The sequence below is a fragment of the Pogoniulus pusillus genome, chromosome 27 (genome assembly GCF_015220805.1).
Source record: "Pogoniulus pusillus isolate bPogPus1 chromosome 27, bPogPus1.pri, whole genome shotgun sequence".
Lineage (NCBI taxonomy): Eukaryota > Metazoa > Chordata > Aves > Piciformes > Lybiidae > Pogoniulus > Pogoniulus pusillus.
The window spans coordinates 15,096,582-15,118,039 of record NC_087290.1 but is presented as its reverse complement, the minus strand read 5'-3'; the positions used below and the strand labels follow the sequence as shown (position 1 = coordinate 15,118,039).

The window sequence follows — 21,458 nt, the reverse complement described above, 5'->3', positions numbered from 1 at the left end:
GCATCAGGAGGAGTGTGGCCAGCAGGTCAAGAGAGGCTAAGAGAATTGAGGTTGTTTAGTCTGGAGAAAAGGAGGCAGAGGACAAACCTCAACTCTGTACAACTACTTGAAAGAGGCTGGAAAGAGGTGGCTCTTGGTCTATTCTCCCTAGTAACAAGTGATGGGAAAAGAGGAAAGGGACTCCTGTCACACCAGGGGAGGTTTGGGTTGGATATTAGAAGAAACTTCTTGACTGAAAGGGTTCTCCAACACGGGCACAGGCTCCCCAGGGAGGTGTTTTAAACAACCCCCCAGAGACGTGGTGCTGCGAGACATGGCTTAGCCCCAGACCTGGCGGACTGAAGAGAGTGATTTGGCTTGATGATCCTAAAGGTCTTCTCCAACCGAAACAATTCCATGGTTCTACAGGCACTTGCTAAAGCCGCACCTCCTGCTGCTCACAGGCTGTGGGAGCTGTGCCGCGTCCCGCTACACAGAAGCAGAAGCGGTAGCAGCTCCCAGCGTTGTCTTAACCGACGACCACAACCCGTCCGCCACAGCTTTACCTCACCCACCCTCGGCCCTATTGCGCGGCCACGGCACACTGGACAAGACCCGCGCTCCGCCCGCCCGACTGCCTCAGGGGTCAGGGAGAAGCCATTCGCCCCTGGAGACAGAAAGCCGGTGACCAGAGAAGGTGGAGAACTCGGAGAGACCGCCCAAGGCGAAACCTCTGAGGCTACCGAGGAGACCCGTCGCCGCGGTTACGCAGCGTCACCGCCTGCCGCGCCCCCTCCGTCTGCCCGGGGCGGGGAAGGGTTTCGCCTGCAATCTGGCGTTGGGTTGGCTGAGGCGACCTGAGCCCACAGCGGCAAAAGCAGGGGATTGGCTGCTGCGCAGGCCGGCGGAGCTGGGCGCGGCCGCCGTGCGAACGGGTAGGAGGGACGCGCCGCCCGCACCCCAGTTGGTGCGTGGCTGCGGTGTCGGTTGTGCTGTCTGAGTTCTGCGTTTCCACCCGCCGGTAACGATGCTGGACCGTGAGCGTGGCTGGAGCGTTTCGTTCGCCGGCTGTGGCTTCCTGGGCGTCTACCACATCGGCGCTGCCACCTGCCTGCAGGAGCGCGCTCCACACATCATCCGCGACGCCCGGCACATCTACGGTGCCTCCGCCGGGGCTCTTGCCGGAGCCGTGCTCATCGGAGGCGGCTCTCTGGGTCAGCTGCTCCGCCTTTCTGCGGCGGGGGCGGTGGCAGCACGGGGGTTCCGACGGTCTGAGGGGAGCTGGGCTGCAGGCTGAGGAGGCAGACTGAGGCGAGGCGAGCCGCCGCGCGTACCGCCGAGCGGGCCTGCGGGACTGGGCAGGTGTGGCGGTCGCGGCGGCGGCGACGGTGGCCCCGGAGAGGGCCTCGGCCTGCCGGCACTGCGGGATAGCGGGGACAGGCGGGGGGGACAGACGCGGGGCTGGCGAGCTGGCACTGGGTTGGGTTTGCCCTTCCCTGGAGAGCCTCTCTTCACTCTTGTTCGTTTTCTCCCCGCGGAGAGGCGTATGAAGCTTTTCAGTAGATTGAAATCCGAAGGGCTATGTAGCGCAGGTTGGTGTGGGTTTTGTACTCTGTTGGGTTTATCTATCCCCTACATCTCGCTCTGTGCACGGCTTGCCGCTAAGTAAAATGCGTAAAGGCAGCGTGTTGCTTCGAGGCGAGGTAAGAAGCAGGTGGTAGCATTAGTGCGTCTTCGCCGTGGGTATTTGCCGGCCTGCTGGGCTCAAGAAGTGGCCTTGAGGCAGCGTCATCTGATTTTTAACGTTCATTCGAGTATGTCCCCGGGTGTAGGGCCACCTTGTGTCCACCTAAACCGTTTCTGTGCCTCCTGGTGTCGGAGTTGGAAGTAGCTGGTCGATGCCATCTGCGCTTGCCTCTGTGCAAAGCAGGGTTGGGAGAGTTGGGAGTTAGATGAATCCTGACACACCGCCTGCAGAGCAGGCTAACCCTACTGCTAGCTTGAAACGAAAGTACTTGGCACTTTATTGTATCTCCTCTGCAGTTAGCCTCACAAACGAAGTTGCAGTTAGCTTTAACTTGCTTCATCTAAAGCTTTCTTGGGGTAAGGCTAAGAGAGTTAAGGTCAGGGCTTAGGTTAGCTTTAACATGCTTTTCCTCTTTAATCTGTGCACAGCGTATGTGCCATAGGTTGCTTGGGTGTATGATTATTAACAGTGGACTGATTGAAATACTTGATTTTAATTGTGATTTAAGTAATAGAGTTAATATTGGTTTGTATTTCCTCTGGATAAAAGATGTTAGTTTGTAACTAACTCTCTCTTGTGTAGTAAGCACTGCTATGCTAGCGACAGGAAAACTGCTGCATACCTCCTGTGTATTTAGGGGCTGTGAGAACCCAAGTATGCATTTTCCTAGTGAATTAGAAGTGAATATGCAAGATATTGCAACAAGCTTGATACAAGTAAAATAACAAGTTGCTTAGGATGATGACTGCAGTCAAAAAAAGTGTATTAAACACCTGGAAATCTGAAAATGGTTTTCCTTATAAATTAAATTCTAATTCACGACTCAACATTGATTGTTTTCGTCAACAAGTTTAGAACTGGATTTGTAACTCCATATTCCATCTTATGGATGGAAAAGGAAAACAGTGAATACTTGCTTAGAATTTGGAGAGGATTTGGATTTTGCTTCTAAATTTCTCAGGGAACAATTCAGTGATTAAAACAAACAAAAGCTCTCTGTATGTGCAAGAGAGTAATGCTGTGAAATGCTTGTCCTGGCTGCTTAGCCACTGATCTTGGTCACAAATGCTTAATTCCTTCAAAGCTTTAGCAGCAAACTTGTGCTACTTAAAGTTTATAATTTAATTTTGTTGCAGTGTCCTAACAGCACACTTGAGTTGCTGTAAGCCTAACACCAGCTTTTAAAGCAAATCATATTTATCCACAATGACTACTTTTTAGTGTATATCCAATTTTAACGTGGAAGTTGTCATAAGGAATTCAGAATTTAAGGAAGACTAAACATTAAAAAGCACAAAAAGTGGTATCATTTGCATGAAAGTGTGTGTTATTAACAGCTTTTAAAACTTTCAGCATTTTAATAGTTGAAACTTTCAGACATCAAATGATTCACTTGGCAATTGAGATTTTTGCCTTCCTCTAATGGAATAGCTAGCATGTGTGCAGTCACTGCCCAACATGTTGTGTTCCGTGGGCAACTGCATTTCTTCTGCAACCTTTCTTTTTATTCATTAAAAATAAAAAGGCAGTTGGGAGTATTGAAAGACACTTCCAAACCTGCTATATTCTAAACTGTGAATCTTTCTAAATTCATCAGACCAATACGATATTCTTATGTTAATTCTGTATCTTTCATGCTGTTATTTTTTGGTGAGTTTATGTGAAAGCAGAGAATTGTAAATAAGCTCTAAAGAAGCTTGTTTGATAAGCTAGTAATTTTAATACATTTCATATTGGATGCTTCCCTTATGGTGATAGATTTTTGAACACAGTATTTGTTATTTTTGCAGTTATTGTAAGTCTCACCTGTTTTCACAGCTGCATTTCACTGTGGGAAGAGAGCCAGATTCTTGTCAGTTGTCTAGGTAGAGGAAGAATGAGAAGGATGGGAGCAGACACAAGTGGAAACATGGAAAATTCCTATTAGATATGAGGAAAAGAAAATTATCTTAAGGGTAACGAAATACTGGAACAGAGAGGTTGTGGGATCTCTGTCCTTGAAGGTGTTCAGGACTTGACTGGACCCAGCCCTGAATTACTGTGCTGCTTGGTGCATCTAAAACTCTTCAGTGTGTGTATGTATATATACAGACAGAATTTCTGACTAAAATTACTGTGCATATTTAATCTCTTACAGGTTTGTAGCCAGGTTTTTTTAAACAAAGGAGAGGGGAGTTCTGCTTAATTTTACTTGTTCAGGTTTGCATAAATGTAAACATTGGCCACTGAATGGAAAAAAATGTGCTTTTCCAGACTGAAGGAGTTTCCTTCCTTGAATATTGGGGGAGGTAGGAAGAGAATCTTAGTGGTAATTGTTCTTGTGGGGATGAAGTGCATTATAGGCTATTCCAGACTGGAACAGTTTAGGTGCACTCCTCTTGCAAAATCTTTGCCACAGAGGTCATGGGGATCTCATATTTCACAGTGGTGGTAGGGGCTGTAAATATTTTTACTCTGTGGGAAACAAATTAATAGTTATTTAACCATTATAAATAGGAATATAGAAGTATAAGCAGCAATATAAAAATACAACTAGAAACAGTTCACATTTAATACAAGCATTACATTTTTAGCCCTTTTGCAGTTCAAAAAATAAAGCAGATGCACCAAGTTCAGCCTAAAATCTGTCTGAATTTAGCTTTAGCTGTTTGTCTCTTTTTGAGAGGATCTCGTTTGAACTACTTTGCACTCTGTTGAATTAATAATGAACAATCTTGTTTTACATTTTCTCTATTTTACTATCACAATCCAATATTCTTGGATTGACACAACATTATCTTCTGCTGGGTATCCCTTCTTGTAAGATAGGTAGCAGTAGATGAAATATGTGAAGTTGATTTTTTTGTCTTTTTTTATCCCTGTAATTTCCTCAACTGTAGAAATTCTTACATGTTGAATCAAATTTCATTTCGATGGGTAATTACTTCGTGAAAGGAAGCTGAAATGAAAAGAACTTGAATCTAAACTGTTACAGGTCATCAGTTTCACAGCCCTTTAATGGGGTATGTAAAGTGAGCTGGTATTTCCCTGACACTTCTTACAGTGAGAGGTAAATTACAGTGTTAGTAGAGGCAGAGGTTTACTGTGTTTATTTTTTTCTGCCGAAACAGGCTTGCAGTGCAGATGAGTGAAGATCTTACTGTATTTCAAACTTAAGTAATAACTCGAGCTTACATTTGACAAGAAACTACTGGAAAACCAGGGTCACGACTTGGCAGAGAAGCCAGGGTTCTGCACTTTGGCCACAACAACCCCAAGCAGTGCTATAGGCTGGGGACAGAGTGGCTGGAGAGCAGCTATGCAGAAAGAGACCTGGGGCTACTGGTGGATAGTAGGCTGAAGATGAGCCATTAAAAATACAAACAAAGCATTGCAGGTGGATGAGCTGCTGTTCCCACTCTGACTAGGTGTGTGGTTGTTAAGAATGATTTCAGCATTTTTCAGGAACACTTGTGTCTTCTGTAGTGGTTGAATCCATTTTCCTGCTGATTTGGTAGGTGGAAAAAACATCTTGTGTATCTGCTACAGATAGGTAAAAAATTTAGGGGGAGACCTGCATGAGGTGGTGCAGATCTCCTCTGCGTTCCTTACCCATGGCTTTCAAAAACTTGCCTCCTGATGGTCCTTACCATAAGCTTACATTTGGTTTTGTGTATAAATGAAGATAAATGATGCCCTGAAACCTTAAGTTCGGTTGAAGTTCAACAAGTGTTGCTAGCTGTGATGAACTCAGGTGCTCTGCTTTAGCAGCCATACTGTGAACTGTAAATCTGTATGTGATGCTCTCTAGGTTTTTATGGATGTTGCTTATGGAATGTCTGTGCATATATGTTTAAGGAACGTCAATAGTCTTTGGGGGGTTTGTGTGTGTGCATTTGGGTGTTTTGTTTGTTGTTGTTTCTTAAGAATGTGCTTCTAGAATGAGTAAATCCTACTACAAGTGTCGTATGAGTAACTTTGTGGCTGGATTTTCACCAGGAGTTCTGTCTGAGTCTGAAGTGACCTCTCTTCCCCTCAGGAAATTCCTAAACTCTTGTTAAAAACCGTTATCTATAAGAGCTGTTGGAGTTCTCATGCTAGCAGTCAAAGAGAAAAGTTGGAGCTCTAGACATGCTTTATTACTGGAAGTTTATAGGTTTTGACATGTCTTCTGGTTTTAAAATAAATGCATTTTATTTTCAGCTCAGGCTTGTGCAGATGTTCTGGCGTTAGCTAAAGAAGCTAGAAAGCGAAATCTTGGTCCTCTTCATCCTTCATTTAATGTGATCAAGATAATAAGAGATGGACTGATGAGAAACCTTCCAGAAAACACTCACCAGTTATCATCAGGCAGACTGTGTATTTCACTAACCAGAGTATCAGATGGCAAAAATGCATTGATATCTAATTTTAACTCAAAAGAAGAAGTTGTCCAGGTATGTGTACTTCTGGCAACTTTTAAGAGTTTCTGTAATCTTAACTCCATGCAATGGATTGGATTTCCCTGTTAAGATATTGTGACTTTGACAGTACCTTAATTCCTGCTTCCTTATGCTAAATTGACTTGCTTATTTTTCCCATCACTGAATCAATGAACTGGTTTAGTTAAAAGGTGTGAGGGGTCAGTCTTAAAATAGATAAATGACTTTAAAGACTAGAGTATCTAATGCAGCTGTGTTCCTCATGAATGACATTTTAAGGTCATTACTCTAAAAGCAGTGGTCAAGAGACTGTCAAAAATAAAGTTTTGCATGGTCCCAAAATGCTGAGACTTGGTTCCCAGTTAGTTTAATTACTCAGACAAGTATAGCTTGAATGAATGATCATAAACTTATCAATTAGCATCTCTAGAAATGGTCTTTTAGTGAGTCTTATAGACAGCAGTTGGTTGTGGTTTGGTTTGGGTTTTTTTTAGTGGGGTGTGGGTATATTCTAAAGAAGAGATGTGGAATGCTTTCATTGTGTTTGAAAGACTGTTTGACATTGCACAGTTGTTTTTGCTGAGGAAATAAAGATAAATGATGATTTTGATAATAGAACAGTTACTATTTAACATATATGTCTCATGTTTCTGCAGGCTTTAATCTGTAGTTCATTTGTCCCTATTTATTGTGGCCTAATTCCACCATCATTTAGAGGTGTGGTAAGTCTCTATTAAGACATAAATGTAATTCATGCTATTAAGAGACAGTATGTATTTATTTGTTGTTATCCTGCTTAAAAGTAAATACCTTCATCGTAGCTTCTAGTACCTAACTGTATTTTACAACTTCCCCAAAAGCAAGGAAACACCAACTGTGTGGAAGATGACATACTTTTGCTCTAGCCTGTGAAACATGCACATACATGGCTCTTAAATTTCTTGCTTGCTGGTGCAGTAATTAAAAGAGGCTCTTTTAAGCTAGCAAATATTTAGGGACAAATATTTATTGAAAAAAATGATACTCATTCACCTCCACAAATCTGTAGGAAGGGTCATTTCTACTTGTTTGCTTAAAAATAAATCTTGCAGGATAGTTGGTTGTATATCTTTTGTGCTCTTTCTTTAGATAGATCTGCCTTAAAACTGGATTCAAGCTCCGTGTTCAGTTAGATTTAAGTGAAGCTTTTTAATGTCTTCCATCACTTTCACTATAAGAAAGGCTGCTTTTTAAAGTTAGTCTCAGTATATTAGTCTGTTCTATTACTTCACATGAATTGTTGGTTAGGTTAGAGAACCTCTTACTACTTAATGGCTGTACTGGGTTTTCTAAAATCCCCTGTTAAAGGGGCAACAACTACAGAAAAGTTGGTGTGGTTTGTTGTAGATTATGTAACAGGTCTGGAAGCAGCTGTGCATTTCAAATCAAAGCAGTAAGGTTCACATATTTTTGTTACAGTATTGTAACTTTTGTGCTTCTTACACAAGGAGAAGGAAAGAATATTAAAAAACACACACCCTTAACATCTTTAACAGTGGCTGTTCTCAAGGCAATCTGAAAGTGCTAAAAGGTCAAGGCTACATGCAAAATGGTATTTTCTTCTCCATGCTGAAATTTAAGCAAAAGTGATTAGAGCTGTACAGGGAGTTTTCTTTATCTGTACTTCTAAACATTGTATGTCTCCTTAAAGTCTTGCAGATTAAAGGTGTTATGAAAACAGGACGTTGGACTGAATCCAAGGTTTAGGTGGATCCAGGCTAATCTGGCTATTCAGTCCTTGTCACCAGACAACAATGTTATTTTAAAAGACTTGGTTCAGAGTACAAAAACATTCAAGTGATGTTTTATTTGGTCCAATTTTGAAGGAAAGGGAAGACAGGAATCATTCTATCCTTTTGATCTTTGCAGTTGTTTTTGTATCATTTTAGTGCTTAGGAAGTGTTTTTGATATAACTTGGTAAGAACAGCACAGTTGCATGTGCTTGGCTTGTAGTGCTTAAACACAGTAGAAGATGGAAGTGTGTATTGGTACCATCTTTGCTGGCTTGCTTTCACAGATTTAAGGGTGTCTTTTGAGTAGGCATATTTAACTGCCAGGTGGATGTTTTCTCTTGGGTGTTTTTTAACAACCTTCAAGCACAGCAATGGTTTTAGATTAAACAATTTGCTGGGGGGAACAGATAGCCAGAAACCCCAAGCAATTAAACCCAATAACCTCTGTAGAACAGTGACTCAGATGTGTGTCTGAGACAGTGACCTTTAATAACGTAATGAGAAGGTTGCATGCTATGGCTTCTCCTCTGCCAAAACTTTTGTGTGTTTCCTGTTGTGGAGGCAGGGAATTAATGTGGCCGAGTCAGGAATATATATATATAAATAGAATTAGTTTATTTTCCTGAAACCAAGCCCCCAGAACTAGATACAGAAATTAATTGAGTTTAATTAGCAGACTCGGTGTGATTGCGAATATCTTACAAAGGACACTATAGATAAATTTGTCTGTTTTAGAAGTCGGGAAATGGAAAAGGCTAAGCTATAAACACAGCTTTTCCCAGTATCAATTAGGCTGAACAGAAAGTTAGCCTAACTCACCTGTGAGTAGTATACCAGAGAGAAAGGGGAGTCCAGATGCTTGTCAGCTCTCTCTCTCTTTCAAAAGACATCTGAGGCTCCGTAGGCCTATTAAGCTTGCACAAAAGAGTGCTCATGGTGGGAAGCTGTCCAAAGCAGGGACGGTCAGGTCCTTCAGGAGCTTGTCCTTTGCAGCACTAGGGGACTCTGCAGGAACTATCCAGGTGGGGTAGAACTCTAAGGTGGGCAGTACCCCAATATTTATATCCTTCCTAGACAATGAGTTGATTTACCATTTCCTAGGCACAAAACCCACAGCCAATCCCCAGCCCGATTCCAGAGTGGACATCTGCATGGGGCACCCCTCGTGCCAGAAGGACCCTTTTCTCCTCCACTTCAAGCCTGCAAGGCGGGGGGGGGGAAACCAGGTTTTTCAAGCCTTTCCTCTCCTATTCAAACCACAGCCTGAGAGGAATTTGGGGTATCCAAGACTCCAGGACATTTCCACAAAGGACTTGGTGACTGCACATGTACCTTGGTGATAGCATGCAGCAACTGACAAATTTCCTGTGATGCAAATGGGTCTGAAGAGTATACAAGAAATCTGACATGCAGGAACAGGCTACTCTGGATTAAGTTATGTAGTTTTTAAGTTGCTCTAAGTTGTCCTCTTCAGAATTCCTAATTTGTTTATCAGAATAGTCAACAAGTGCATATCAGGGCAGATGAAATTGGTGACTGAGGTTGTTTCTCCTTTCAACACCTGTTCTGTTACCTTGACATTTTACAAGCACCTACTAGTTATGTCTCTCACCTAGTTAGGAAGAAGGAAAATGGAACCACTAAACAGCAAAGCTGGTAGTTCAGAGTGGTTTTTTGCAACTGTCAGAACAAACTGGTTACAACTGGTCCACTGAAAAAATGGCTCATGTGCTTGACTGGAGGAGTTGCATTTGGCCATAGCAGCTGATGAACCACAGACTAGTACCCCACAGTACCACTCTTCAGTTTTTGGATGTGTGAGGTGATGAGGCACTAAAATTGCAGAAATGGACAACTGAAAGTGAAGGAGACAAAAGCATAACCTGAATAAGTTTCTAAACTTACACTCAAAGCATAATTTGCAATCCAAAATCACTGGCAAGGATTCTGAAGTGTTACCCATATTTACTTGGAGTTTCTTCATGTCCAAATATTTAGTATTATTTCATATCAAATTCTAAGCAATAAGAGTAATTTTAAGTTACTGTTATCCTAACTGAATCATTTAGTACTATGGAACTTGAGCTTTGAAATGTAGAGCTCTTCTTTTGTTCTTATTCTTTCTGAAGAACTACCCTGATAGCTCTTTGGTTGGTGCTCTCCTTTGAGGAAGAAGAGTCAGCTGTGCTACTTTTTCTCTGCGTGTTGTGTAGGATGATGATCTTTAAGAAAGAGCAAGTCCACTTCAAACATATAGAAACATTACAATTAGAATGTTTCTAGGCTGTCTGTGGAGTGATGGGTGGGAATGGTTTTTAAATAACAAATAGCATTAGAGGACAAAGGATGCTTAGCCTTAGAGCATAGGCTGAGGCTGTTCTGTTGCAGTCTTAAATGATGTTGAATTCCTGCATGGGAAATCTGCTCGTTAGACGTTTTCAGCCTTTGAGACTTCTTATTTCTGTCCATTTTTCATAGCGCTATGTGGATGGAGGAATCAGCGACAACTTGCCTCACTACGAATCTAAGGATACCATCACAGTTTCACCATTTGCTGGGGAGTGTGATATCTGCCCAAAGGGCAACTCTGCCAGCCTTCATGAAATGAATGTGACCAACACCAGCATTCAGTTCAGTCTGGGGAATCTTTATCGTTTGACACAAGCACTCTTTCCACCAGAGCCTAAAGTAAGTCACTGCCGTTACATAGTTACTCAAACATCTTCCCCTATCAAAGCCTTGATTTTGTAGACAGCTACAGTAATCTTAGCATTTCATCTACTTACACAAACTATCCTGATGAAATTTGTTTCTATTTTTTCATAGTTTGTCATAATTCTCCTTACTTTTAGTCTCTCTCAGACTGAAAATACATCCTGCTGTTGACCTTCAGTATTTATTCAGCAATTAGCACAGGATTCCATCATAAAATCAACACTGGTGAATCAGTAACTGTCAGTTTGTAGGGCTTCCATATTTACCTACTCACCAAGCACTTCAGAACTTAGAAGTTCATGGTTTTCTAAGTTCTCAATAATTCATGCAGACAACGTGCCTTTAAACTTTGCTGAGCTCTGTTAATTGCAGGTTTGATGGGGGAAGTGCTCTAGAATTGCTGTTAGGGAAGCTGAAAAAATGAAAACAAACTTTGCCAGTTGGCTTGGGGTGTAATACAGAGGAGAAGCAGTGTTCCTGGCTGCTACAGATATACTTTTCTTAAATTGAGAGATTTGGGGGCACTTTGCTTTTGGGCCATATGTTCTATTCATGTAGGCATTCATACTTTTTCAGGTTTTGGTTTGGTTGTCTAGGACTACAGTGAAAGTGAGCTGGCACTGCATCTGTTATCATATGAAAGATTAAATCTGAGTGCAAGAATTGCACAGATGACTTTACATAGTTTTAGAAGGTGGGAAACACCAAGAGGGAAGGGAATTAGCATTACTCCAAGCCACTCTGTTTCACTGTTGTTTACAACTGCTGAACTTCTAGTCAAAGAAACAAGTAGAGAGGGAATTCTTACCAACTGCTAAAATGCTGTCCTTATAGGTAAATAATTCAGTGCATCTGTGATAGCTGAGAGTTCATATACACATCAACACAGTAGGAATATTAACCTGAATATATTGAATTATAAGAGATGTTAATGTCATTATTTCTTACAAGAATTGAGGATGAATGGAAGAGGCTTTTAATTCTGCAAACTGCTGAACTTCAGTTGCATATCCTTTTCTCTGACTCATTTACTCTATGCTTACAGGTACTAGGAGAGATCTGTGAACAAGGATATTCAGATGCTCTTAAATTCTTGAAAGAGAATGGTATGTTGCAACTGAGGATAATTATTGATGTGGTCTTAACCTGAGGTTTGAAGTGGGTTGGTTGGTTTTGCTTTGTTGTAGTTTTTGGTTGGTTTTGTGTTGGGTTTTTTAGGGAGACAAGGGGGTTGTATGTAGCTAAGAAGGAGCTAGGTGTTTGATGGTTTTGAAGGGATCATGGTAAGAGTTATGGTAACTATTCACCTGAGGTAAGTTGTGTTGCCACAGAGAAATTGAACTTGTGGGTTTGTATGCAGTCAATGTTAAGGTATTGTTAAGTGAAACTGCCAAGAAATTCGAATTCTGGGGAATCATAAAGAATCATAATGGCTGAACTCAATGCTCTTGAAAGTCTTTGCCAACTTTTTATCTGACTGCATCAAGCCTGATGCTAAGCAATGTCCCTTAACAGCATGTATTCACGTCTTTTAAAGACCTCCAGTTATGGGGTTCAACTACCTCCCTGGGGAGTCTGCTCCAGTGTTTGAGAAACTTTTTAGTGAAGGCTTTTCTTCTAATATCCAACCTAAACCTCTCTGTTGCAAGTTAAGGCCATATTCTCTCATCCCATCACTTGGTACTAGGAGAAAGAGACTGACCACTCACCTTGCTCCACCCTCCTTTCAGGTAGTTGTAGAGGATGAGGTGGTGTCCCCTCAGCTGCCTTTTCTCCAGACTAAACAACCCCAGTTTCTTTAGCCACTCATCACCAAACCTGTTTTCCAGACCCTTCACCAGTTTCATTGCCCTGCTTTGGACATGCTCCAGCATGTCAATGTCTTTCCAGTAGTGACAGCCCCAAAACTGAAGCCAGTACTGACGGTGTGGCCTCACCAGCTGCTTCCTTGCAGCAATTCCTTGGTGTCTGTCCCCTACATCCTCTGTGTAATGCACTGTTCTCCTTTTTCACACTGCTGATCCTGTTATCACTTCTGTTCTTGTTCTGTCACAGGTTTGTCTTGCTGCAAGCTTAATCAATTATAATTACAACTTTTCACAACTCAATCATGTGTCTCCTTTGTTGTTGCTTCAGCTGTAGGAGTTAATTTTTCCTCCCATCTATAACACTTCAGAGAAGTTTTCTGCCAAGTTAATTTTAATATTTGCCTTTTAGGAGTAGTTGTATGGATCCTGGTCAAATTTACTAGTCTTCTTATACAAACAACTACATAATGGTTTTCTGGGAACTGAGTTTAAATAATCTTCTTGTATTTTCTACTTTGTGCTTATTATCTACTACTTGTCTCTAAGGTAATTATCAGAACTATTTCTCAATTGGCACCAGTTTTGCAAGACAACCAGTGTTGGCTTAGACCCATAATTCAGATAAATCAATGCTGTACCCTACTTGCTTTTCTCCTCCCCTCTGTTGTAGCACTGCCTCTAAGTACTCATGTGATACCAGCCCTTCAAATTTCCCAAATGTCTGGTGTGTTTCAGGTGTTTTCTCTAGGTTAAATGTTACATCTGTTTTCCTTCTCTCTTGTAAATCACTTACAAAAGCTGTTTTCAAGCAATAAAGTGACTACATGTTTCCAGTGCAGTTTCAGTCAGTCGTTCATTTTTTCCTTTAAGAACCAATTTTAAAGTAAGACCTAAAGCTGCAAAAGACTGAGCAGTATGGTTAAGTATCTGTGAGATTATAAAAGCAAGTGTATTTGACATTGGACAGATCATGTTCCTTCAGGATAGGCCTTTGTACAGATACCTATACAATACCTGTAACTTGTGTATTCTGAAGACTTGTGGGTCAAGACTAAGTGGAAGCTCTTGACACTTCCAGGTATTCTGAATGACTCAATTTATATCCACTTGTCCATCACAAAAAGAAATCCTCATGAGGCTGTGCAGCATACTGACCATATGAAGAAAAAAGTGACAGAAAATAACAGAGTAGAAACGTTGAAAATGGAAGTACTTGATGACCAGCTGAAGCAAAATCCATGGCCTTTGGAGAAGAGCATATTTGAGAGTCTACCTCCTAGACTTCGTAAAGGTACATTCTTTAGGCTGTTTCCTATAACTTCAAATGGAAAACTTGATTTTATTTTTTCTCCATTTGCTTACTCCTTGCAATTTACAGAATCTGTAACTGCCCATGAAATTAAAACTCAAAGGTCTTTAAGTGCTGATTAAGTGTGAATGTGTACATTTTGATTTAGCTACAGAAATAAGATTGAAACAGGATGAAGGAGCTCTTCCAACACTGCAGAGCTGTGAACCAAAATCTCATTTAGTTTTGGATAAACATTGTACATGCACAGTGCTTTTATGAGTATGTATTTCAAGGCAGAAGTGAACCTCAAATCCAAAGACTGGTTGCCCCTGTCTTTTAAAACAGACTTCTGGCTTTTCTGTCTTCTAAATAAACTGTTAATTGGAGAAAGTCACTTCTGATGTTTCTTTAATCTGTAACTTATCCACTTTTTGTGGATGCTTGTGAGTATTTTCAAAACAGGACACTTGTGTGACCTAGAAGAAAAATGGAAGTGTGCTATTTGGTATGGCTGGGTATAACTGCTGTACGGAATTAAACTCCTTAGAGTTAGTCTCCAACAAGACAGGAATGTTATCTAAAATACACAACTATTTTTAAAGAGTTCAACTGTAAATCCTTTTAATTCTTTGACTTATCTCTTAAATATTCTGTGTAATGCCTTTTATGAGTCTGTTTCCCATATTTTAAAAGAGCATTAGAAGATTTATGGTGAGCTCCTTGAGCTGAATTCTCTTTATATTTTGCCTAAGCTTTCTTTAGTAACAGTGACTGAAGACAATTGAACTTTGAGCAAATGTAGTTTCAAATGGTGTAACACATTGTTTGAAATAATTCTTCTTAAGCACTGCAGGAAGCTTGTAAAGAACAGAATGGGTTCTATGCTCAGTTCTCTAAACTGTTCCCAATGCGGGTGATATCCTATCTGCTGCTACCATATACACTGCCAGTGGAGTCTGCTTATTCTGTGGCTTTAAGGTAAGGAACTTCTAGTGACAATTATTACACTTCTGAAAATTTACTCCCTTGGGAGCTCAGTGTTGCAGGCATCCTGGCACACTAGAAAGTGGTATCTGTCCAGGCTATTACTTCTACCTATGTAATGCATCACCCTAAAGCCTCTTAAGACTAAGGCTAGATAAATAAACATATTAAGATGTTTTCTAATGAATTTACTCTTATTAGTAGTAGTTGTCTTCTGATTGCTTGAAAGAAGCATCCTTAATGACTTTTCTCAGGAGCACATACTTTTATTACTAGTATTATACTCTGCAGTAGTATTTGAACTCTATTCAGCTCATTCTTGGGCATTACATTCTTTCTGAAGTCAGGATTGAAACCCAGTCTTTACTGTATAAATTTTCTTACCAGGTTTGTTTAGGTTGACTGAAAATGTGGGTTTTTTTTTAAAAAGGGCTTAAGTTTTCAGGTCTCACAAGGGAGAAACAACATTAAATGAATGCATTGTGAGCCCAAAACTTTGTGCTTGCTTTAGAGAGTCCCAATCCTTGAACAGAAGATGTCATTGACTTTATCTTCAGCAAATAACTGAAATATCAGATGTCCTGTAAATGGAACCACATACAGCTTCAGTAAAATATTTTGCTTCCGTGGCACTTAATGTAGTACTTCTGTGCCATTTTTTTGGAGGATGGGGGGAAGCAAGTTTCACCAGAGTTTTAATGCAAGCTTTTCCTCTTCTTCCCCTCAGGTGTTAAGGGTGTCATAAAGAAAAAAAATACATTTGTGACATTTGTTCTATTTCTGCCTTTTGTTTGTTCTTCCAGTATGCTTTTCTGTTGCTCTTTATTCTCCCATCTAACTTGCAACTGACCAGAAAGTTTCTACCACGCAGAATATTCTCCCACCTAACTTGAAACTGACCAGAAAGTTTCTACCATGCAGAAAGATGTTGCAGAGACAGGAATTTTTCAGGCTTCCTAAATACTGGTCACAAGGCATGGAATGCATATATGGGCCAGACACTCAGATCAGAGATACAGTGCTCTGCACTGCCTTTCTTAGCTTGCAGGAAAACAATGAGTGGAATAGACAGAAATGTGGAGAGGTTGGGAGGACCTGCAGACTTTGGTGGAGCTCTGTTGCTTTGTTGGGTGTTGGACATGGTATGTAGAAATAATAACACAGACTGAATCTTCTGCTTACAAAGCACTGTGTGTTTTGCTTTTGATTGTAGGTTAGTAAACTGGTTTCCTGACATGCCTGCTGATGTTCGATGGATGCAAGAACAGCTCTGTCAGATCGCTGGTACTGTTTATTCCCACGCTAAAACCAAGCTGTTCTCTACTGCCAGGTAAAGTAGTGTGCTGCTGTGTGACAGTGACATTAAAGTCCCACGTTTTTTTGTCAGTACCAGTAAGTTTTTTCTTAGAACATTAGTAGTTTTCTCGAAGGTAACAGAAAACAGTTCTTACTGCTTCTAATCCTTAGAATTGTTTAAGTCTATTTTCTGATGCTTCTTGTTTATAACTGATTGGTTGCTATGTGTATAGTAGATGCAGAGGTGTTCCTTGTTAGTAGGCTCATGCTTCTTAAGGTGGATTATGGAGCAGGCATTGGATTGAGAACAGAGATCTTGTTTCTTCCCTGCTCCATGGTAGCTGGAGCAATGAGAAGGAAAAGATTGCTCAGGGTATTCTAAATCAGATGCGTCAGGTAAGAATTGGAAAACCTTGAAAAACTAGATTCTTAGGAGCCTGGGCAGGAAAGGTTGTAAGGATTAAAAAGTAGCTTAATATGAAGGACACTCTCAGGATAGTTGGAATGAATTAAAAGCAGCAGCATAGAAATTAGCCCAGGAAGCTGTTAGGAGTGAACAGAGTTCTTAAATGCTTCATGAAAGCTTCCAAGAGATAGCTGCAGTGCTGGAGATGTGTAACTGCAGCAGTTACTTCTCTTAAAGTGTTGTCATGGTCTGTGTACAGCACACTTCTCAATTAGCATGCAAAGGTCCTGATTTTGCCCTGGCAATGCTCTACAAACACCCAACTTGAATTTCTGATGGGTCTGAGAAGAGCTGCTTGATCCTACTTCCTTATAGTAAGGAGCTTTGTCAGGTTCTGGATTGGTGTCATGAAAGATCTGATTCATGTGTTCCATCCTTTCAATGTGCAGAGTATTCAAAGCCTACTATTAAAAGGTTCTGGCTTTAATGGATGACTTAATGAGATTGAGGCTTGGGTTTCCTTACACCTTTGGAAATCTTAAATTGTGCCTTTTATTGTTAGGTTGTAAATATTTTTACAATATTCAGCTTTATCCAGAATTTAGAAGCATTTAATCCTTGTATACAAGTAGCCTCTTTTCTCCCTTCCTTTTTTGTACACTATTTAGCTTTTGAGGCCATCTCTTTGAGCAGAAATGTAGTCCTTGATATTTATTTGCTGCCATCATCTCTTCAATTATTTCACACTACATGCCACCTAGCATCCTTTTTATCCTTATTTTCTTAATGAGATTCCTGACTTCTTTACACCATAAATGTGGGTATAGTCATGTGCCTGCTTTTAGCTTTATTTAGCTGCTTCTTCATGGTGCTGGTATTCACAGTGACCAATTTCCTGTTTCTTGAGTTGGTAAAGAGGAGCCTGCCGATTGGAGTGCTGTTTTAGTGTGGGAAAGTTGTGTTCTGGCTGTTTGAGGTTGGTGATAATCAGCTGCTGTAAAGTGGAATGCAGAGATGGCATTTGGGAAGCTGCTTAACTGTATTTGCTACTCAACTTGTAAATGTTGAGATGGCTTTTAGTGTTCTGTTACTGCTGTGACAGCAAATGGAATTCGTGTGGCTAGCTGGGGGGAAATCAGTATTATTTAACTGTTAATGTACAAACTTGAATCTTCTCTTCTGAGCTCATCAATATGGTGTGACTTTTAGTCTGTTTCAACCTTCCTCTGAGGGTAACATGTAGTGGCAGAGAGACCTTCTTGTAGATAGAATTGTTTGAAGATCCTTTCCTTGTTGTTCCATATCGTAGTTCACTAAATTTACTTAGAATGAACGTTTTTCCTCTTGTATTCTTCCTTATATGAGGGTTCCCTGTCAGACTTCTGAGCAGTAATAAAAAGATTGTTGAAGCACTAAGAACCTTTCTCTCTTTTTTCTAAACAGGAAAGACAATTATACATCACTGAGAAAATGTCAAACTGTCCCATCTACTATGGAATTTCATTCTTCATACTGCCACTTTAAAATGCCTCACTCTTCCATGGACCTTGAAACCTGGCTCTGGGAATCTTCATGCTTCATGCATTCACCTATAAAAAATGCTTCTGCTGACATGCAGGAGCATTCTGACTTGAGCTCCTATCCCAATTTTCTCCCAGACCATGATGAGTCTGGGCTGGAAATAGATTTGGACTCTTCCTCTGAGTCAAGTTTCCATACTGCTCCAGAGTATTAATTTGGAAGTAGATTCCAATTTGCAAAATTCCAATTTGGCAGAGACATTTACATCTTAAAGGATTAAAGATCATTTTGTTTATTGCCAATAAGTCTTGGAAAATTACTTGTTTACAGCTCCCTGACAAATCTGCCTCAGGAATTCTACTGTTTGAGGGATTCTAAAAGCAATGGCTGCTACAAGAAGTAACAGACTACAGTTCTGTTGAAGCACCAGCTGATCAGTGGTAGGAATACTTGTAGTAAGCAGTCTCTCTCTGGAGATACCTTTGAAACAAAATGTCAACTCTTTCAAGGTTGTGAGACAAGCATTGATAACAAAACCTTTTTTAAAAGAGAATTCTTAACAATATGTTTTAGGGTGACTTTTATAGCACTTAAATTAAATTGGACTTTTACTTCATAAAGGGAAATACACCCAAAAAAGCTGTGGTGTGTTGTTGCTTTTTTCCTTAGTGGCCTCCTGTATCTCTTTGCCTTATGTTTAAACATACTGTTGTGTTTCTGGAAAAGTGGTGTGCAGGAGATACCATAGGAGCAGTATTGCTGTAGGTTGATGTATGTACTCCTTGTTGCACTTCTTTATGGCTCTCTTCCACTACTTCAAGGGAGAAGGACATAAGAAATTATGTTTGTTCTCCTGATGTGTAAGCACCTACAGATCAAGTGATTTCAGAGGATTTTTAATTTTGTAATTAAGGGCTTGATAGTTGAGTATTGAAAAGTAGGTAAAGTAGTGACTCTTAGTAGCAAACAGTAAGTTGAGGTGGTGTTAAAGTTTTACAGATTACATAAATCAATGTATAGCAAGTGGTGAAGGATGCTTAGGTCTTCTCTCTAATTGCTGCTGAATTGTTCTCTTATTTTTATTCATACACCCCACCTTGAGATTTTCTTCCCTCCTTTCACTTCCTTCTTAATAAAGGAGGGAAGAAAAAAGAGGTCCTTCCTGTCTCAGTGAGAAAGCTTTTCAAGGCTGACTGGTATAAGAAGCAAATACTAAGACTTGATAGAAGGATCAAAATCCAGGGAGCTGCATGCAAACAAACTGAAAGTTAGCCAGGTCATACCTGTATTGAGCAGTGAGCATTTTGAAACCATTTTCTCTACAGAGATTGTCTTTGATGAAGGCAATACAGTGTATGAGCACATACTTAGGAGAATAAACATCGATAGCTTTAAAGTTGTGAATGTGTTTGAGGATAGGCATGTGATACCTGAAAGAATTCACATTCTTGAATGAGAAGCTATCTGTGAACCTTGGGTGCAGCCCAGGAAATAGATGAAGATGCATACTGAAGTGTCTCATGCAGGGAGAATCAGTGATGAGATTATAATACTGAGGAAAGAGAAATGTGGAGTGTAAACATTTGTCCACAAGTCTATCAAACAGCAAAATGTAGCATTTCTGAATTGGATTGGCCTTTAAGGAATTTATCAGTTGTGATTTCCCTAAGCTTGAAGTGCTAAATTTTACAATGGTAAAATTGATTTTAGAATGATGTGAGACATGGGAGAAAGTGTCAGGCTCTCCTTTCCATACTACAGAACACTGGTGCTATTTTACTTCAACTCTTTTGTTTCTTCTATGTACAGAACCTCAAATCTGCAATCAGAGTTGGGAATGTTACTCTTAACTACAATCAAAAGACACAAGATCTGTTTTATATTGTCTTTATTTATACTTTCTGTAATTTTATAATGTTCTGCAAAGCATTAGTTTTACCAATGTGTGTTGGAATTTAAACAGGAATACCAAGCTTTGCTTCCTTTCTGTGTACTGGAATAGTTCTAGTAGCTACAATTAAATAAATCTTAATCACTTCTGTTGTGTACAACTTCAGTCTTGTTTCCCTTTTCTAAAATAAAAAGACAATCTCCTCTGTTGTCTTTAGTAAAATTCAACTACACTAACTTAAATCACAATGTGTTCATTTCGTTGCATAGTTGTGAGGTAAGAGATGCTTGCTTGTGCTCCAGCTGGACCTGAAAGTCACTGTAATTTAAAACCTCCTGTCTTTGCAATCTATTACTTACTTGTTATTCACAAGTAACTTTCTGAATTTAAACAAAACCAATTAGAAACCAGAGAAAGTTGTGACTGGGTTCAGAAAGCAGAATGATAGAATCACTCAGATGGGGAAAGATCTCCAAGATCATGCCCACTAAACCAGGTCCATGTACCATGTCTGCAGCTTTCTGAACACCTTCAGGCACCGTGTCTCCACCACTTCCCTGGGCAGCCTGTTCTAAAGCCTGACTACTTTATCAGTAAAGAAAATTTACCTAATATCCAATCTACACCTCCCCTGGTGTAACTTGAGGGCATCTCCTCTCCTTCAGTCACTTGTTACTAGGGAGAAGTGATGGGACAGGTAGACTGTGTCCTTACAAATGAAGATGCTGTTATATGAAACTTGAGGTGAGAAAGGGAGGACCAGGAGGTAGCCTTGCAAGTAGCAACTTACCGGGAAGCAGGTGAGCCAGCTTTGATTATCTCAGCAATTCCACCACATCCTTGTTGCCTATGCCTAACAAAGTCCCTGCATCCTCTCTGATGGTTCCTCCTATCTTTCCTTAACAAATAAGGTGTCAAAGACAGCAGAAGCAAAGAGAAACTGAACAGAACCCAAACTCTGGAACATTTGAGGGTGGTATGCAGGCTTAATAGGCTAATAAATATTAATTGAGAGGTGTAGAGCCTAATGTTAACGATCATACAATGTATGTTGCCAAGGGTATACATGTAAGGGGGGGAGCATGTAGGAGGCAGTCTGTACTGTTAGTGTCTCAGCCAATAGGGAAAGGAAGAGGGACACTTTTGGTTGGAGATTTAGGATAAAAAAAGCCTGTGTCCTCTGGCAATTTGGGAGCCTGTGGGGATATACCCCGTAGACTGAAGTTTTGCAGGACGCCCTCTGTCTGCTTTGTGAACAACAACCTCTAGCGTGGAAAGTTTTCCCTGGAGAAGAGCTTGACTCTCACCTCACTCCAACCAGCTTCTTTTGAGGCTCCGTTGTAGAGTGAGGTCTCCCCTCAGCCCCTTTTTACTTCGGATTAAACAACCCCAGTTCCCTCAGGCAGCCCTCAGAAAACCTCCACAACTGTTTTGCCCTTCTCTGGACGCAGTTTCCTGATCCAGAGAGCAGGCAGTAGTTTACCACAGAACAGCTACACGCTGAGTAACTGTACTAAGTCATTTCAACCAGGAAGTCTGGTGTCAGTTTAGAAGTTCCCTGTTGCCTGTCCGACAAGAGGCGCCGCTCCTGCTCCCTCAAGTCCAACAGGCTCCCAACATCGGTTGCTCGAGAGGCTGCCGCTGAGA

The 21,458-nt window shown here is 40.7% G+C and overlaps 1 protein-coding gene across 2 annotated transcripts; it reads left to right on the top strand.

Moving 5' to 3' along the window:
- The first annotated feature begins 916 nt into the window (after positions 1 to 916).
- Positions 917 to 19,971, top strand: LOC135187696 (patatin-like phospholipase domain-containing protein 2). 2 transcript variants are annotated; one of them, XM_064166646.1, is made up of 9 exons: positions 917 to 1,193; positions 5,909 to 6,141; positions 6,783 to 6,848; positions 10,378 to 10,587; positions 11,660 to 11,720; positions 13,501 to 13,713; positions 14,559 to 14,691; positions 15,911 to 16,027; positions 17,843 to 19,971. In XM_064166646.1, the coding sequence occupies exons 1-9, from the start codon at positions 1,007 to 1,009 to the stop codon at positions 18,132 to 18,134; spliced, it is 1,512 nt and encodes a 503-aa protein (XP_064022716.1). In that variant the 5' UTR covers positions 917 to 1,006; the 3' UTR covers positions 18,135 to 19,971. The 2 variants fall into 2 exon arrangements, with proteins under 2 accessions (XP_064022716.1, XP_064022717.1); XM_064166647.1 differs by lacking the exon at positions 917 to 1,193 and adding an exon at positions 1,490 to 1,571.
- The last annotated feature ends 1,487 nt before the right edge of the window (positions 19,972 to 21,458 follow it).